The sequence below is a fragment of the Procambarus clarkii genome, chromosome 91, assembly GCF_040958095.1.
Source record: "Procambarus clarkii isolate CNS0578487 chromosome 91, FALCON_Pclarkii_2.0, whole genome shotgun sequence".
In the NCBI taxonomy this organism is placed as follows: Eukaryota; Metazoa; Arthropoda; class Malacostraca; order Decapoda; family Cambaridae; genus Procambarus; species Procambarus clarkii.
This window is the reverse complement of record NC_091240.1, coordinates 12,904,609-12,924,634: the sequence shown is the minus strand read 5'-3', so window position 1 is coordinate 12,924,634 and position 20,026 is coordinate 12,904,609. Positions and strand designations below refer to the sequence as shown.

At 39.6% G+C, this 20,026-nt stretch overlaps 1 protein-coding gene across 6 annotated transcripts in view; it reads right to left on the bottom strand.

The window, feature by feature from the left end:
- Window positions 1-5,579: 5,579 nt before the first annotated feature.
- Window positions 5,580-20,026, bottom strand: part of LOC123774039 (uncharacterized) — a 29,563-nt gene continuing 15,116 nt past the window's right edge. For 3 of the 6 annotated variants that reach the window (XM_069318793.1, XM_045768149.2, XM_045768150.2), the window contains one exon: window positions 16,130-18,920. In XM_069318793.1, coding sequence (XP_069174894.1) covers window positions 18,669-18,920 — 252 coding nt within the window. In that variant the 3' untranslated portion in view covers window positions 16,130-18,668. Of the gene's footprint in view, window positions 5,605-14,429; window positions 15,921-16,129; window positions 18,921-20,026 lie in introns of those variants that run through there. The other 3 variants (XM_069318797.1, XM_069318794.1, XM_069318795.1) reach the window with 3 other exon arrangements.

The following is a 20,026-nucleotide window of genomic DNA, read 5'->3' as shown; positions in this document are numbered from 1 at the left end:
TTTGCTGATGATACTACCCTCATCTACTCTAAAAATAAAAAATAGAGCTGATACAGAACGAGGCTATGAGGATTATTCTTGGATGTCAAAGAAATGCAATGATTGAAATAATGAGAATGGAATTAAATTTACAGAGTGTGTGTGATAGAGTCCGTGACATTAACACTAGAGTATCTATTCGTTTCATGCGGAGAAAAGGAGGGGATAAGCTGTTTGAGAGCGTTCAGACCTGCTTGAGTGACGTACACACTTCCAGGAAACTGAGGGAGACACGCTATACGAGAGGATTAGCTCATGACCTCAGGGAATACGACGTACTTGACTGCTGTAAACCCTCTCGACAGTGTAATATGTCTGCTCCCTGGAAAGTACAGAAAATAGACGTCGAAATTGTACCCCTCAAGGTGAAAAAGATTCATCATGAACCGGGACAATTACGGTGTTTGTATGGAAGCATGATATCTCGGTTACCAAGAGGCAACAGTTTACATGTATATTGCGACGGGTCGGTGGCGGAGGATGGCAGGGCAGGGTGTGGTGTCCTAATAAGGGATTATACGGAGTTTGGGACTGTGGACAGGATAATTGAACTCCGGCTTAGTAATTATATATCATCCACACAAGCTGAACTGCAGGCCATTCTGGCGTGTTTGGAGGAAGTACGTCATGACGACAAAAATGTTTTTGTATTTGTCGATAGCCGAGGAGCACTGGAGTCCTTAAACAGTCGAAACCCAGTCTTCATGTCTATAGTGGAGGACTGTAAGAGAAGAATAACTGAGATACAGCTGAAAGGTTATAGTGTGAAATTCATGTGGATTCCATCTCATGTTGGAATAGTGCTCAACGAGGTGGCGGATGACTTGGCCAAACGTGCCACATCAAAACCACAAGTTGACATTGAATGTGAATTCACAATGAGACAAATAAGAAGCAAAATCAGAAATATTCAGGCACAGGCGGGAGTGGAGAGGAGAGAGATAATGTATGAGAGTAGTCAAACCATGCAACACTACATGTATGTGAATCAAAACACCCATTTCACTTATGGTAAAAGGAGAAATGCTTGGAGTGACTCTGTGTACATGCGGCTCAGGCTTGGGTACAAATATTACTGGGAATATGGGATAGATGTTCATGGTAATGACACGAAGTGTAAACTATGTGGTATGTTACGGTCTCACACCCTTGCCCATTATATTCTTGATTGTCCGTTGATTAATGTATATAGAAACACTGAGATAAGGACTGTTCCTGAACAAATAGCCTGGATGTGTCACAACGGAAAGGTTGATGATATTCTTGAGAGATATAAGAATTTTGCACCAAGATTGTAATATTTTGTTGAATTATCTGCAGGTGTCTTGCAAATTGTCTATACAGTATACCTAGGTCACAAAAGTATTTGTGTGTACGTCTGATACCATACTACTTGTGAGGGAGGAAATGTATATTTTTACCTCTCAGAATGTTTGGTAATGTGTTTATTTGTGATGTGTGTCTATGTATATATTAACACGTTGTACTGAATGGGGTGAGAATAGCTTGAGCTACCTCATCCCTTTGTGTGTATTTTACCTCAATAAACTTATTTCAATTTCAATTTCAATTTCAATCTACTCTAACCCCAACCCACATACACTAAATAATGTTGTTAATAATGAACTAAAAAAAGTCCACTTATGGATGCCAACCAACAAACTAACACTTAACATAGAAAAGACCTACTACATCTTATTTGGAAGCAAATCTACAAATGCAATTCAGCTTCAGATAGACAATGTAAACATTAGCAATAAAAATGATGGAAAGTTTCTCAGCCTATTCCTAGACAAGAGACTCAATTTCAGTACCCATATACAACACATAACTAAGAAAGTCTCTAAAACAGTTGGTATACTCTCCAAAATCAGATATTATGTACCTAACTCTGCTCTCATCTCTCTATATTATGCACTAATCTATCCCTATCTTAATTATGGCATCTGTGCATGGGGGTTCAACCACTGCAAACCACCTCAAGTCCATCATCACCCAGCAAAAATCTGCTATCAGAATAGTAACAAATTCTGCTTTCAGACAGCACTCAGCCCCCTTTTTTAACTCCCTAAACATGCTAAACATAATCTCACTCCACAAATTCTCTTGTGTCAACTACATTTACAAAACCCTGTTCTTAAATGCAAATCCTGCTCTCAAACTCTCCCTGGACAGATGTAATAGGACCCATTATCACCACACCAGAAATAAATATCTCTTTGATATCCCCAGAGTCAAACTTAATCTGTGTAAACACTCTATGCAAATAAAGGGACCCAGTCTATGGAACTCACTCCCTACTGAATTGAAAAGCTGTCCAACTTTTGCGTCATTCAAAAACAATACTAAAAAGTACCTAATTTCATGTTCATAGTTTTTTACCTTTTGCTTTAAAATTGTACTGTATCTACTGCTACCCAATCTTTATGTACCCAATCTGAACATCTTTATCATTGTGATCATTGCTGTCTTCTTGTATGTGCTGTCAATCTGCTGTATGGTGTCTATTAATCTTGTTTAAATTACCAATCAAGCTGTCAATGTAATCAATCAGAGCTTTAATATACCAATGTGCTTTAATATACTTACTAATATCTCTCATCTCATTTTTTTCTTGCAATGTATTTATCATTTGATTAATTCTGAGAATTTACCTACTTAAAATTATCTGTTAGACTAAGGACCTGCCCGAAACGCTGCGCGTACTAGTGGCTTTACAAGAATGTAATTACTGTACTATGCTATGTATTCTCACAAACCCAATGTACCTTCTTGTATATAAATGAATAAATAAATAAATAAATAAATAAATAATTAATATTGCTACACTACTCGTTAGTAGTATTAGTAAATTAAATTTCTTAGCACAATACATTTGTAATATTGTACTAGGGTTTAGCATTTGGATGTTGGAAATTTCCAACAGCAGGAGTTGGCAGGAAAAGACAGGTGTTGGCAGAGTTGAACAGGTGTGAACAGGTGTGGACAGGGATGGACAGGTGTTGGCTGAGAAAGACAGGTGTGGGCAAGGAAGGCAAGTGTGGGCCTGGTAGCATAGGTGTGGGCAGGGATGGACAGGTGTGTGCAGGGATGGACAGGTGTGGGCAAGGCAGGACAGGTGTGGGCAGGGAACAACAACAACAGGCAGTGTTGGGGCTCCACTGACGAAGCAATTCGTGTAATTACCTGAGATAATGATGTCAATTTCCTGTCTTCTAAAGGCAGAGTGGAAATGAAGTGTCGATCAATAATGTCGCTGGAGACATCCTCGTGGTGGTGCATGGGAGAGTTGCTGAGGAATACTGTGAGCACTTTGAGCAATAGAGTGTTGTAGAGCGCCGCCGTGCTCTACAATAGAGGGGGTAAGAGTTGTATACCTCTGGTGTTGCCAGCTCAGGTGCTGGAGCTCCCACAGCACACACGGCAGGTAACACAATATCCTGGCCAAGAGTCATCAAGGATTTACACAAACATTTACGAGACATGTTTATCTCTCAACAATCATGGCGTCTTTGTTTACATTTATTTAACAGTTCTTGGAAACTTCAGAACAAGGTAAACTTGTTGTGCCTCAGGTGTGCCTCGGGTGTGCCTCAGGTGTGTCTCAGGGGTGCCTCAGGTGTGCCTCAGGTGTGCCTCAGGGGTGCCTCAGGGGTGCCTCAGGTGTGTCTCAAGTGTGCCTCAAGTGTGCTTCTATCTTGTACCATTGGCCCTCTCAGTTCAACTACATACCTTTCCATAACACCTACCTTGTTAAATGTTCTAATTAATGCCTTACTAAAATCAATCCCAACTAGTCCAGCAAACATCACTATCCGCTATGCAGATGGCATTCTTGTACATACTAAAACCCACCGCAAAATGCAAACAATCTGAAATTGTATACATACAGCTTGTGAGAGCCTTGGTCTTGTAATCAACGCTGCTAAAACTAAGGTATTTAATAGATAAATTGGTAACCGCAAAAGTGGACCACGAAAACTTAAGATAGATAACACAATCAAAAGACTATGTCTCTTCTTTCAAATACCTTGGTGTCTCTGTCCCTTGTACCTCAACTGCAGTCAATAAGTTACATCAACAATGTAGAGACAGACTCAAGGCTCTCAGAACTGTAGTGGGGTACAGCCCTAAATACGATGTTAATATTAGAATAGCAAAAATGATGTACTTAGCATATATAAGGTCTCTGATAGACTATCATGCACCAGCTTTAGTCCTGCAAAATGGCAAAAGTATTGATAGACTGGAAAAAATGCAAAATGAAGCACTCAGAATTATACTTTGCTGTTCTATAACTTCCAAAGTTCTCAATATGCGGAAAGAATTAAATATAACTAGCATTCGAGATAGAATATTTGAAATTATTCATATGATGGCACTAAAGCTGCTGCGTGATAACAAAAACAACATTGTGTCAGTTGAACTGTCAGAACACATACGAAGTGGAACTAGCGAGCCTAATGGATTCAAAGAACAGCCACTCATATTAAAATGATGAGACTGCACGATGTATATACAGATGAAAGAGTACAGCACTTCCTTCCACCCTGGCAGATAGTACCTTTTGACATCCTGACCCCTGCATACCCCACCAAGAAACTAATCAGAAACTGTCGTGAAGGAAATCTTACTCTCGATATATTGATATTTAATTAACTGATTTAAATTAATCGAAGGGCCACCCTATTTTTACTGAAAAGGGAAACAGATAAAGGAACAATAGAAAAGGACTGAAATACCAGTGCCTGTGGATAATGTAACTATTAAGAGTTATTTCTTGAATATTAATAGACTGTAGATTAAATTACTATTCAAAAGTAAACATTCCCAAACTAACGAAATGGGGGATTAATACCAGAAGTTGAGTACTTCCAGTACACTTCATCGAGGCTGGTTCTTCCTCGAATAAATTTAGTAACTCTTACTAAGATATATAAATAAAATAGACATTTGATAATTTGGTTAGTAGCAAGAATATATTGGGTAATGATTAAACAAGAAAATTATTCTCATCTAAAGTGCATGAGGCTATCAAATTATACTTGATATTCTAAATCACGTAAATGAAATATATTCTCAAATTATTATTAGGTTTCAACCGTTCATTAGTAAATAGGAACTAAATTAGAATAAGTTCAGCTGCTTAGCTGTGACAGTGAACGGAGATGCGGGGTCCAGATGGCGTCATCTGGGACTTGCTGGAACAGTGATCCACTAGCGTAGTGTGGGGGAATGTGGCGACCACGGCAGCTCCGACACACACTGGCGTTTGGGGAGGTATTATGGCGTGACGATGGACAAGTGCAGAGTAAAAATTATAGCGAGCTCGTATAAAAGTACTAGAATACTTTACCTGCTTGTTGTCCACCGATGCTATCTTTAGATTGCTACTGGAGTAGTAGCACACTCCAAGGCCGAGTAATAGCAAGGGCCTGTCGTAGAAATGTTGAAAACTTCGCCTCTCCCTGGTCTAATGGACGCCACGTTGTCTCGCGTCCGACTCTCTCGCCAGTTGCGTCGCTAGTGATGGCGTCGCTACGCCTCCGTCTCCCTCAACACTCTCTGATGCATTCACAACATTTTAGTAGAAACGGAAAATTCTTTTCCTTGTAATTACTCTACTTAATACGTTAATGAGAATAGGGTCGCAATTGTAGGGAATTAAATATTGTTTATATTCTCGCTGGATAACAATAATTATGAAGTGTTCTTATTGAACGAGAAATGGAGAGAGGTTCTGTTTCCTCCATGATGGTTTAATATAACAGATAAACTGTTAAATAGTGATATTTTAGTTGATAACTCGTGGTTATTGAATCACTAGTTGTTATATTATCAGATATTAATTCTTATAAAGAATACTGATAAAAGTTGAGAATATTATTCAATTCTCTAGCATGTTGACAATAATTATGTCTTACTGGATATTATCTGACGCAATACTACCTCTCGATGTGGTGAGAATTTTAGTAAATGATGCGCAGATGGAAAAATATTAATTTATATTAGAACTACAGTTATTAAGGTTAATAGATACTATGCTTAGTATACAATAGTGATGCATTATGATACAATAGGGATGTATCAGTGTTGGAACTTTCCAACACAAACAACCCTCATGCTCAGCTTGCTGCTAAATTAATTACCATAGAACTCATTCACAATATACAAGCTGAAAACAACATAGCACAGACCACATACACTGACGGATCACTCAATACAGCTACAGGGAGGGCAGGAAGTACTGTTATTGCTCATCAGCCCGATGGCAGCACAACTCAAAGGAATATAAGAATTAGTAACTGGGCGTCCACAATGCAAGCCGAGTTGGTAGCAATACTGGTAGCACTCGAAATTATTGACAACACTGAAGTAGACAGCTTAATTATCTCCGACTCCCTTTCCTCACTACGAGCAATAAACAGTTTGCAATCGAGTAATAACGTGCTTGTCTCAGAAGCCAAACATAGATATAAAAGCATACTTAGCAAGAGGGTAAATTTAAAAATGTTGTGGATTCCTTCTCACATTGGCCATGACAAAGATGACGCCCTTGCTAAGGCTGCAGTAAATAAAGACAGTATTGAAGGGAATCTTGAGTTATCAAATAGGTCCCTTAAAAGTGTCATTAGACGAGAACTCCTGGATGGATTTGAAGAAAGTAGAACAGTGCAAACTGGAACTAGCAGGTCCATTGTTCATCACAATGAAATGTGTGAAGTAAAACATGTGTATGGGGCAAGTAACAAAGTCAGTAGACTAACATGTTGTCACAGCTCGTATAAGACTTGGCTACAAGTATCTCTGGCAGTTCGGCTTGTATAGGGATCTAGATGAAGTAAAGTGTAAAGTGTGTGGACAAAGACAGGGACACACACTCAAACACTATATCTTGGATTGTAGTAAAATTGAGCCTTTTAGAGATAAATCTATGCTCACTCTGTGTGATATGGCAACCTATCTTATTACCATCGATAAATTACCTGAAATCCTTGCACAGTATCCACATTTCGCTCCCAGTAGATAAATGACATATGGGATTAAGAAACTCAGTATTGTGAAGACTAATAATAAACAGCAGCTTCCCTATGACTTTATTATCCCCATTGATCAAACAATTATGTATTAGCGATAAGACCTTCCATTAATGTACTTACTGTAGTAAATAAATAGGTCTTGAAATAGCACTTTCTCTGTAACTAGCTGACATTATAACTATAAGGTGTGAAGGATAGATGAAATTGTTTATGTAATAATCTAAGATGAGGTCTGATAAAGACCTTTTGTGCCCTCTGTAATGCTTTTGCGCTACCGCTCACAGGATGAGTATGGGGTGCACAATAAACTAATCGCCTCCGGCGGCAACAAAACATAAAAAAGTAAAAGAGAAAACCTAATACAATGGAAGAGAGACAATGAGCTTGGGGTTGACGTCACGCCAAACATGTCTCCCGCGGCCCACATGGCATCAACACACCTGTTAACACACCAGTATCATCAGCAGAGTATGCAACGCTCCACACGATAACATCTGCCCTCAGAATGTTTTTAAACATTTAGATCAATGGAACATGTAGCGCCAGCGACCAGTAGTCGTCGCGTTAATCACAAAACGAAGCTGGCGAGAATTCCGAGATGTTACTGAGACTACAACCAGAGCTGAGTGATATGAACAACAAGGGAAAAATAAATTAAACATAAATTCTCTTGGACGAATAATAATAGCAGATATGATCACCATATACAAAGTTCTTAGCGGTATAGACAAGGCAGAAATGATCACACTGTTTACCACGGGTGAGAACAGTACATGTGAATGAGCCAGAGACATTAGAACGACTTTTTCAGAGTGAACCAATAATACTGAGAGTGAAGTGGTGGAGAGAGACACTATACCCAGGCCTGTGAGGCAGGCATGCCACGCCTGCTAGGCTCGGGGTCCTCTACAACACTTGTGTGAAGGATGGAAGGCGGACCCGAGGAGCTGAAGTAGATCTAGGTAAGCACAACTAGGTGAGTACGGAGAGTAAGACAGCAGTGAGAGGTGGGTGCCCCCCCGACTGGTCTACGGTGCCATACATCACCCTGGTACAGTGCCAGACCGTCCACCCTTCACAGTTCACTGTTATTAACCTCAGTAGTGCAACTCTCTCACAGTATTCCAACTTATATACTGTTATGACATGAGCCTGGGCGAGTGTGCTCATCTTCACGGTATAATTAGTCAGCCTTTAAACTATATACAGCACATTAATGTGCTTCATTAAGGTAAAAATATGCAGGCGATGAGTCACAATAACGTGGCTGAAGTATGTTGACCAGACCACACACTAGAAGTTGAAGGGACGACGACGTTTCGGTCCGTCCTGGACCATTCTCAAGTCGACTTGAGAATGGTCCAGGACGGACCGAAACGTCGTCGTCCCTTCAACTTCTAATGTGTGGTCTGGTGAACGTAATAATATGTTATGTCTCCTGTGTGTGACTGTCTCGCTAAGCCTTGGTAACTTGTGGACAATTACTTCTCAACACTTCTCTTAATCTGCCGTTTTTATTATACACTTTTATATTTTATTGTTACTTTTACTACTGCTCTTGTCATTATCACTACACACTCTTACACGCGCACGCACGCATGCACGCACGTACATACGCACGCATGCATGCACGTACATACGCACGCATACACGTACACACGCGCATGCACAAACAAACACGCATGATTGCATGCACGGACACACGCATGCATGTACACACACGCACGTATGAATGCATGCACGGACACACACACACACACATATTGCCTGAGAGTGCCCATGTAACCATGGCAACATGTACCATAAAGGTGTCTTGTTTAATATTTCACAACATGAGTCAGTCATATAAGATATTTGAGGGCGCCAGACAGTCGCCTCTTAGCAATAAAGACGTCACACTTTTAGAGTGTTAATTGCAAGAGGTCAGGTCGTGTGAAGTCTGGTCGTGTGAAGTCTGGTCGTGTGAAGTCTGGTCGTGTGAAGTCAGGTCGTCAGGTCGATGTTGTTGAATATGACCGAAAGGGTAAGATAAATGATTCTAACACGAATCTTCTCACTATTTCTTATGTTTTAGTTCACTGTCGAGGGAAGTTGAAAAATTAACTCTCCAAACTTCATTTCACACTATATTGGGTCTGACGCCTAGGGAAGCGTTTTGCAAGGCACTCCTTACCTTTCAAAGACAAATTTTCTATACTCTGCCAAGGCTTATATTCATTTCGGGTGAGTTGATACAGGACATGATTGAGATGAACAAGTGGATCAATGACATAATGGGTATTAATAGGCCATTGTGTGTTCTATGTTCTTGCTTCTACTGTTTCTCTGTTGGTTCAGGGTTTTGAAGTGGGTAGAATGTAATTATGTGCTAATTGGCTGTTGATTGCTGGCTTTGACTTTTTGATGTGTAGTGCCTCGCTGATGTCGAGTCTCCAGTTGTTGTTGCACCTGTCGATTATTTCAGTGTTGCTTGTTAAGATGTCTCTGGTGATGGTCTGGTTGTGTGAGATTATATGTTCCTTGATGGAGCCCTGTTGCTTGTGTATTGTTAATAGCCTAGAAAGAGACGTTGTTGTCTTGCCTATATACTGAGATCTTTGGAGCTGACAGTCCGCAAGTGGGCATGTGAAGGCATAGACGACGTTGGTCTCTTTCAAGGCGTTCTGTTTGGTGTCTGGAGAGTTCTTCATGAGTTGGTTGGCCGTTTTCTTGTTTTTGTAGTAAATTGATAATTGTATCTTCTGATTTGTGTCTGTGGGGATGACGTTCCTATCAATAATATCTTTCAGGACACTTTCCTCCGTTTTATGAGCCGTCGAAAAGAAGTTCTTGTAAAACAGTGTAATAGGAGGTACAAGTGTTGCGTTGGTTGATTCTTCAGAGGTTGCATGGCGTGTCACCTTTCTTTTAATGACGTCTTCAACATAACCGTTAGAGAAGCCATTGTTGACTAGGCTTTACCCTACAGAGTTCCTTGTCGACCTGCTTCCAACCAGAGCTGTGAGTGAGAGCTCGGTCGACGTAAGCGTTGACAACACTCCTCTTACCTATCTGGGCAGTCACAGTTGGCATTAAGGCACATTCCTATGTTCGTTTCCTTAGTATAGACTGCAGTGTTAAACCACATTCCTTTCCGCGACTGTTACATCTAGAAAGGGCCGCTTCCCATCACCAAGTCCAGACCAAGTGAGATGGCCTGGAAAGTGGAGTTGGAGATCCTATTGGACGACATATTCGACCTCGAGACTCGAAAGAAGGTTACCACTAAAGACACCTTGCAAGCGGAACTTAATGCGGAGGGAGGAAAGATTCGAGGTAACTACAAAAGCACCATACTGTCCCCCGAGCTGAGAGCGGCCGCTAAGGGCCTTCGCGAGAATAAGGAGATAGTCGTCAGGAGACGTGACATCTTGCTCTAGTCTGGAGCAAGAGCAAGAGCATCCTATTGTGATGTGCATCTTTGGGTTGGTGTCAGTTACTTTTGTCAATGATGTCCTTCAGGATTTTTTCCTCCGTTTTGTGAGCCGGTGAAATAAAGTTAATGTATAAGTGTAATAGGTCCATGGGACAGCTTGTGTCGTGTTGGCTGCTGCATCAGATCTTCCTTTCAATGATTTATTCGAGGTATCCGGTGGAGACGTTCTTGACATTCTTGACAAGAACCTTGCCTTACTCTACTGAATTTCTTAACAACTTGTCTCCACCTGGAACGATGTGTGGGAACACAGTTAACTTGGCCACCAACAACACTTCCCTTCTACCTCTCACAGCTCACTGTGAACACCTATGAGAGAACGTCTAGGTGAGAACATCTAGGTGAGAACATCTAGGTGAGAACATCTAGGTAGGAACATCGAGGTGGGAACATCTAGGTAGGAACATCGAGGTGGGAACATCTAGGTAGGAACATCGAGGTGGGAACATCTAGGTAGGAACATCTAGGTAGGAACATCTAGGTAGGAACATCTAGGTGGGAACATCTAGGTAGGAACATCTAGGTAGGAACATCTAGGTAGGAACATCGAGGTGGGAACATCTAGGTAGGAACATCGAGGTGGGAACATCTAGGTAGGAACATCTAGGTAGGAACATCTAGGTAGGAACATCGAGGTGGGAACATCTAGGTAGGAACATCTAGGTAGGAACATCTAGGTGAGAACGTCTAGGTGAGAACATCTAGGTGGGAACATCGAGGTGAGAACATCTAGGTGGGAACATCTAGGTAGGAACATCTAGGTAGGAACATCTAGGTAGGAACATCTAGGTAGGAACATCGAGGTGGGAACATCTAGGTAGGAACATCTAGGTAGGAACATCTAGGTGAGAACGTCTAGGTGAGAACATCTAGGTGGGAACATCGAGGTGAGAACATCTAGGTGGGAACATCTAGGTGAGAACATCTAGGTGAGAACATCTAGGTAGGAACATCTAGGTAGGAACATCTAGGTGAGAACGTCTAGGTGAGAACATCTAGGTGGGAACATCTAGGTGAGAACATCTAGGTGAGAACATCTAGGTGGGAACATCTAGGTGGGAACATCTAGGTGAGAACATCTAGGTGAGAACATCTAGGTGAGAACATCTAGGTGAGAACATCTAGGTAGGAACATCTAGGTAGGAACATCTAGGTGAGAACGTCTAGGTGAGAACATCTAGGTAGGAACATCTAGGTGAGAACATCTAGGTGAGAACATCTAGGTAGGAACATCTAGGTAGGAACATCTAGGTGAGAACGTCTAGGTGAGAACATCTAGGTAGGAACATCTAGGTGAGAACGTCTAGGTGAGAACATCTAGGTAGGAACATCTAGGTGAGAACGTCTAGGTGAGAACATCTAGGTAGGAACATCTAGGTGAGAACGTCTAGGTGAGAACATCTAGGTAGGAACATCTAGGTGAGAACGTCTAGGTGAGAACATCTAGGTAGGAACATCTAGGTGAGAACGTCTAGGTGAGAACATCTAGGTAGGAACATCTAGGTGAGAACGTCTAGGTGAGAACATCTAGGTGGGAACATCTAGGTGAGAACATCTAGGTAGGAACATCTAGGTGAGAACGTCTAGGTGAGAACGTCTAGGTGAGAACATCTAGGTAGGAACATCTAGGTGAGAACGTCTAGGTGAGAACATCTAGGTAGGAACATCTAGGTAGGAACATCTAGGTAGGAACATCTAGGTAGGAACATCTAGGTAGGAACATCTAGGTGAGAACATCTAGGTAGGAACATCTAGGTAGGAACATCTAGGTAGGAACATCTAGGTGAGAACATCTAGGTAGGAACATCTAGGTAGGAACATCTAGGTAGGAACATCTAGGTAGGAACATCTAGGTGAGAACATCTAGGTAGGAACATCTAGGTAGGAACATCTAGGTAGGAACATCTAGGTAGGAACATCTAGGTGAGAACATCTAGGTAGGAACATCTAGGTAGGAACATCTAGGTAGGAACATCTAGGTAGGAACATCTAGGTGAGAACATCGAGGTGAGAACATCGAGGTGAGAACATCTAGGTAGGAACATCTAGGTAGGAACATCTAGGTAGGAACATCTAGGTAGGAACATCTAGGTAGGAACATCTAGGTGAGAACATCTAGGTAGGAACATCTAGGTAGGAACATCTAGGTAGGAACATCTAGGTAGGAACATCTAGGTGAGAACATCTAGGTAGGAACATCTAGGTAGGAACATCTAGGTGGGAACATCTAGGTAGGAACATCTAGGTGAGAACATCTAGGTAGGAACATCTAGGTAGGAACATCTAGGTGAGAACATCTAGGTAGGAACATCTAGGTAGGAACATCTAGGTAGGAACATCTAGGTAGGAACATCTAGGTAGGAACATCTAGGTGAGAACATCTAGGTAGGAACATCTAGGTGGGAACATCTAGGTAGGAACATCTAGGTGAGAACATCTAGGTAGGAACATCTAGGTAGGAACATCTAGGTGAGAACATCTAGGTAGGAACATCTAGGTAGGAACATCTAGGTAGGAACATCTAGGTAGGAACATCTAGGTGAGAACATCTAGGTAGGAACATCTAGGTGAGAACATCTAGGTAGGAACATCTAGGTAGGAACATCTAGGTGAGAACATCTAGGTGGGAACATCTAGGTGAGAACATCTAGGTAGGAACATCTAGGTGAGGGCCTCATCATGGAGGCACAAAGTGGGTAAATATAAATATAAAACAAAAGAGCACTCACTCTGGCTCATAGTTTCCTCTTCAAATATTAAACAGTAAACTTAATCTCTTTTCTGCCAGCGTAAGAACTTTACTTTGTTAAAGTTGTCGGAGAGTTTGACAGTTGGGGGGGGGAGGGGAAGGTTGTTATTGTTGTGGTTGATGTTATGTTGGATGTTAGTGTGGTGGTTGTTGTTGTTGTGGTGGTTGTTGTTGATGTAGTGGTTGTAATAGTAGTGGTGTTTGTTATTGTAGCGGTTTTAGTAGTGGTGGTTGTAAAAAGTAGTTATGTTAGCTATTGTAGTGGTTGTTATTGTAGTTGGGGTTGTAATAGCAGTAGTGCAGACCAGGAGTCACAATAACGTGGCTGAAGTATGTTGACCAAACCACACACTACAACGTGAAGGGACGACGACGTTTCGGTCAGTCCTGGATCATTCTCAAGTCGATTGTCCATTCTCCATTCTGTCCAGGACCACGCTCCCAACACAATACCACCAACCCAACCATAAGACACACACAACAGCACTCACAACCATGGGATAACGATAGTGAAATCCGCGTTTGAACAACCATAGACTTGTACAGTGCACTACAGTAATAAAGAGTGAGGTTGTACAGGTGTGGAGACAGTGTTGGGAGACGGCCCCAGACCCTCCGCCACTCTCCAAGCCTCGCGTCGCCATGTTGCCAACTCTGAGCTGCTGAACGTTATAATTACACGGGGACGCGTTATATGGGATAAATTAATTAATAACAGCTAGCCAGTGTTATCTTGATCTTGTTGAAGAACAGTCTACAATAACCAGCACTCTGAAAACAATGCTGGTAAGGATGTGTTTACAACACTAGAAGGTTGTAAATTGACATATTTACAACATATATATTGACATAACATGTCTGGTAACTCAAGCGAGAACAGCGCATATTATAACAGACATATATATATATATATATATATATATATATATATATATATATATATATATATATATATATATATATATATATATATATATATATATATATTAGCATATTTTGGTAGCAGTCTTTCCTGTAGACATATATTATTAAATATGACCGAAAAAGTAAGATTAATAATTCTAACACGAATTTTCTCGATCTTTCTTACGTTTCTTTTCACTGTTGATGGTAATTCAAAGATCAATTCTCCAAAATTCATTTTTATTTCTAGTCTGACGCGAAACTTGAGCGCGTTTCGTAAAACTTATTACATTTTCAAAGACTTTAGTTTACAAACACACAACTGAAACTGAATAGAGCTTACACATCTTCGAGTTTATATCTACATTTGGGTGAGGTGGATGAGGTGAAAACAAACTTTCAACAATGGGTATTGAATGGGTATTAAATTCAAACACAAGACAGAACACGAAACAATGGGTATTGAATGGAAGTAATTGTAGAAAGCCTCTTGGTCCATATTTCTTGATGCTTCTATATTGGAGCAGAGTCTTGAAGTGGGTAGAATATAGTTGTGCATTAATTGGCTGTTGATTGCTGGTGTTGACTTCTTGATGTGTAGTGCCTCGCAGACGTCAAGCCGCCTGCTTTCGCTGTATCTATCGATGATTTCTGTGTTGTTTGCTAAGATTTCTTGAAATCCGTGCAAATGTTCTTGCTGAATGTCTTAAAGTTACCCTCTCAACACCCTTCCTTCACGCCCAAGAACTCTCCCTTAGACAAGAAATCGACCGTGCCATACCGCTGCCCATGCTCGGCGTCGACAACATGTACACCTTAAGCGAAATACAATTAGCCTTAACTCGCCTACCTCTTGGCAAGGCACCTGGAGAGGATGGAATTCCATATGAATTTATCAAATATCTTCCATCAACTGCACATAGCACTCTTCTAAACTATTACAACCTATGCTGGACTCAGGGAAATATTCCCTCACAATGGCAGACCAGTATTATTCTTCCTTTCCTTAAACTAGGAAAAGACCCATCCCAACCTGCGTCATACAGACCTATCTCCTTACTATCATCCTCGGTAAAGTCATGGAAAGACTAGTACACACTCGCCTCCAGTGGTACCTTGAGTATAATATTTTACCGTCACTCCAAACTGTATTTCGACCGCAATGCTCCACACGTGATCAAATACTCTGCCTTGAACATGAAATCCGCAACTCTCTCAGAAGCAGTAAATTTTGTATTGTCCTGTACTTAGACCTTAATCTTCATCAATCGATCAATCACAGCATCAACATAACTCCAATAGTGGTTGACAAACGCTCTAGATACACCGCGGACCTTCTCCAGCACAATCATACGATGCAACACACTCAAAGATGCATCTTGGCTACAGAGCAGGCACGGAATAAAGAGCAAGACCTCATTTCCTTGTACTCTCATAAGTACTGTATTGTAATACAGTACTTTAAGTGTCCTGGGTAGTAAAGGCAGGTTTTCCTTCTATCACATAACCAGAAGTCTACATAGTACTACCAATATGCAGGAGGGATAAGGAAATTTTCCCATTTTGAAGACTAAGACATTAAGGCCAATGGGCAAGTCAGTTTACTATATATAAACCTATCTTCCAGGTATTTCTCTCCTTCCATCATATAAACAGGGCCGAGTGTACCATTTGGTAGTCACCAGTTTAAATTTGCTTAGAGCAGGGAACATATCTGAAAAAAAATTTGCAATATCACCCAGCTAAACTAATTTAAAATGAAAAGATGGTGACATCCATATAGCATCATTACTGGATATGTGTACTACACGATAATTTAAACCAGTTTTATTATATAACGAAAAACAAATTCAATACTTGCCATAATTTCAAATTTTGTAGTTACTTTACAATTATCAACAATAATAAAAAATAAAAAAAATGCAGTATATTAACCTTTATTTATTAGATACATTAAAGGCAACATTAAAAAATCAACTTAGCAAACATGACAACTATAACACTACTAGTCACAATGGCTGCACTAAGACCATTGTACCTGTAAGGCAGTCACATATGAAATTCAACACAAGGGAATTTTTAAAATAAACTCTAGATAGTTACAATAATATGCCCAAGGATGTCGTGTCGTTTTACAGGCTGTTACAATGTTACGTAACACTAACCCAAGAAAGTTATCCTGTTTAGCAGGCTGATACAATGTTATGTAACACTCCCGTTGTGCTAGGAAACAGTCACCAGACGTTAACCAATTTTCACATTGTAATGTAAAATCATTAATATTTAAACACATTGCAGTACTAACATTTATAAATGTAGAATATACTGAACATTAATAAAAATTACAGTGCTCTCATATAGAGCATGCTTAATAACATAGCCAATCACATTACAAACTAAAAAAGGCATTAAAATGCTAAAAGATTATAGGGGTGCAAAATACACAAGAATGCTTAATACTAAAAGTACAAGAAAACTCAAATGCTGCAAACACATGTACCAATCACCAGAGAAATCACATTGTACTTTTCTCATGAATATCATTAATGTTTTTGGTTAAGACTTGTATTTACTGTATTCTTAAAGGCCCCATACACATTACATCCACCACTTCCATTGGTTCAAGGCAGAACCAATTGTGGAAAACCTGCCTCACCTCTAACCACTAAATTCTGAATAGGAATTTAATAGGTATTAATGTAGTGGAAGTTCAAATATGTAATCATATCAAATATTTAATGCAAAAAGTTAACTATTAATATTTACAAAATTGTTTAAATATTTGTTGTTTAAATTATGAGTAATTAAAGAAGGAAACATTAATAATGTAAATCTATATAAATTTCTTCATTTCAATTTTACTAGTGTACAGGTTTATTACAAATTTTGAAATGTACTGTAAACAGTGGCATCTCTGTTCTGAATTCAGTCCACCATAATGAGCAATCAACAAGGATTCGAGGGTGGATAATACTCAGCACATGAAGTGCAGAGAGATTTGCAAAATTGGCTTTTTATTATAAAATGTACATGTCCATGTTTTAATTAAATTATATGTTAAAGTAATTGTGGTGTTGAATCTAATGCACATGGAGCCAGAATCAATCCTTTTGTTCAAACAAAATATCAATGTATAATGATTGCAGCAGCAAGACATTTACACTCTTCACTAGAGGAACACTTATATTTAAGATGCCTTGGCTTTCCCGGCCAGACACGATGTTGCTGGTGATTGAGGGGCAATGACGATCGAGGGATCGGATGCGCTCTGGCTGCCCAATACCGGGAAATAGCAAAGAGGGATGGGATCCCTATATCATGTCCCTCTAGCCACGGACATGATGGATGAAGCGGAAGGTATGGTACTGCCAGACATGTTACTTTCAATACAAATCAAAGCTGTTGTTCCACTTGTAGAGGTAATAACACTAAGAAATACTGTACTCACTAAAGTCAAGAAAAGAAAAATGTTCTCTGCCCGATCAACATTATGCAATATCTGTAACTATATTAGTGTCAAACTTAATGCACTGAAGCTTCACTAAATGAATCATGTACATGTGTAGCATTATACAGCATACACTTTATATTTTCCTATATCACTTTAGTGCCTTTTCATTTCTTGAATAACAAAAATTGGTAATGATTAATTTCAGTAATATAGATTTAAAATCTATTTATTTTACAAGGCTTACTACAAACTTGCCTAAACACATTTAAAAATATCAATGCCATGTTTAGGCAAAAAATAAGTTTAGTGTGATATTACTCTGGAAGAAACTATACTCCACAAAATGTTAAGTTCATGCAAAAACTCAATATGTGAAACAATATGAAGTTAATCATTTGAACGGTTAGCTTTTTCTTTGGTAATATACATATCAAAGGTGGCTAAATATAAAATGTTTCCACACAGTTTCCCTGCTACAGTATTCTCATGTGTTAATTTTATCCAAAATTTTCTACACATCCTTCCACTTTGTATGAGAATATTACCTTAAAATTGACAATGTACATTCAGCAGAATATACCAAGGCTAAAGTATAAATTTGTATAATGCTGAATATAAAATATTAAATGGAATATCACCTTCAACATAGCACTTCAATAATAACAATATATAAATTAATGAAATTATAACTTTTCAACTCCAACTGACAATTCAAAAAAATCCAAGTGGTATGGGCAAGTTGTTACAAAGTAATAATATTCTTAAATTTTACTTTTTCAAACTTCAAGTCAAGAATTTATGTAGCTAAAGTCTCTTGCTGTATGGTACTCAAAAATTACTAGTTGAACTACTGAATCAATTACTAGATAAGCAAAGGCAGGCATCAAGGCATTCAGATGGGAAATTTTTATCTATCAAAGCAAAATCTAACTTTAATCATGATGCCTGGAATATATGGATATATGGAACAGCTTACGACCACCTAGCACGGCTCAGGAACCAACTTTTACTTCACGTGTCAAAGTTGGTGATTGTATATCCCTCAAGTGTCTCCATCTCATAACTACATTTTTCAATTAAATCTACAAATGGGTCTGACTGCACATGACTACTAGTGGGTAAAGTAATATTTACATGATTATCAGACTCATCAAGGATTTCAACTGCTGTAATTTCATACCTGGGTTGAATTTGGTATTCTCCACCCAGTCTTTCTATTAGAGTCAGGATCGTAGTCCTATCAGTCTTCGATTTCATTTGGAACTGAAATAAAGCATACATATTAGAAGAGATAAAAAGAGGGACTAACATATTGCATTAACAAGTGCAGCTCGTGTTAATAAAGTCTGAAGAAAGTATTAATTTATGCAACATAGAATTTAAATCTTGTCTCATCTCTTGAGATGAGACTGGGTGCTACAATGCCATGTTTTGGCATTTGGCACCATTTGTCATGATGTGCCATTTTAAGACAAGTACAGTACCTGTAACTTATTTGTATTGGGATAAAAATGTGGAAAGAAAAATGTGGAAACATCACCCCCTGCAAGTTAGATAGTAGATGGAAACTAGCCTAGACAGGAAGACATGGCAGTAAAACAAAGCAATAGAATAAGATAAGGCATTCATCTTTGATGTGTGGCAGACTGCAAAATAGCGAATGGAGGATTACAGTTAACAACAAATTAGTTGGTGATGAACACAATAAGCTTCATTTAAGTCTGACTTCACTGAAGAGGCTAAACTGGCATAAGGAGTTGCCAGATTTCCAAAGACAACTGGCCAATATTTCCTAATAATTACCTAAGTGTAGTTCCAGGATGAGAGCTGAGCTCATGGTGTCTCATCTTTCCCAGTACTCAGTCATACGACACTTTGAAACTACTGACAGTTTTGGCTTCTGGCAGACCACAAAAAAATCACAATGGAATAATATATCAACGAAAAAATAATTTTCTCATTGATTTATGCAATGTAGAAAATTATTTTCTCATTCCCAATCAACCAGGCTATGATTCATACGTCAGGCTGCGAGCAGCCCCATCCAACAGCCTGGTTGACCAGTCCAGCAACCAGGAAGCCTGGTCGAGGACCGGGCCGTGGGGACGTTGAGCCCTGAAATTATCGCTTTGAGTGCGAGGCAGATGTGCCCGTCTTATGACAGTGTGAGGCAGACGTACCCACCTCATGACGATATTATTATTAAGATACCTCACTACACTACCCTACTGGTAAAGTAACGAACCCGTATATGCATTACAGTAGTTGTTGGCAGTCGCAGAAGTTTCTTTAACAAGGAGGGGAGACTGATGGCATAAACATAACCCCTAATGTAACAAATCGGCTTCACCTCATATAGTTCGTTCAAG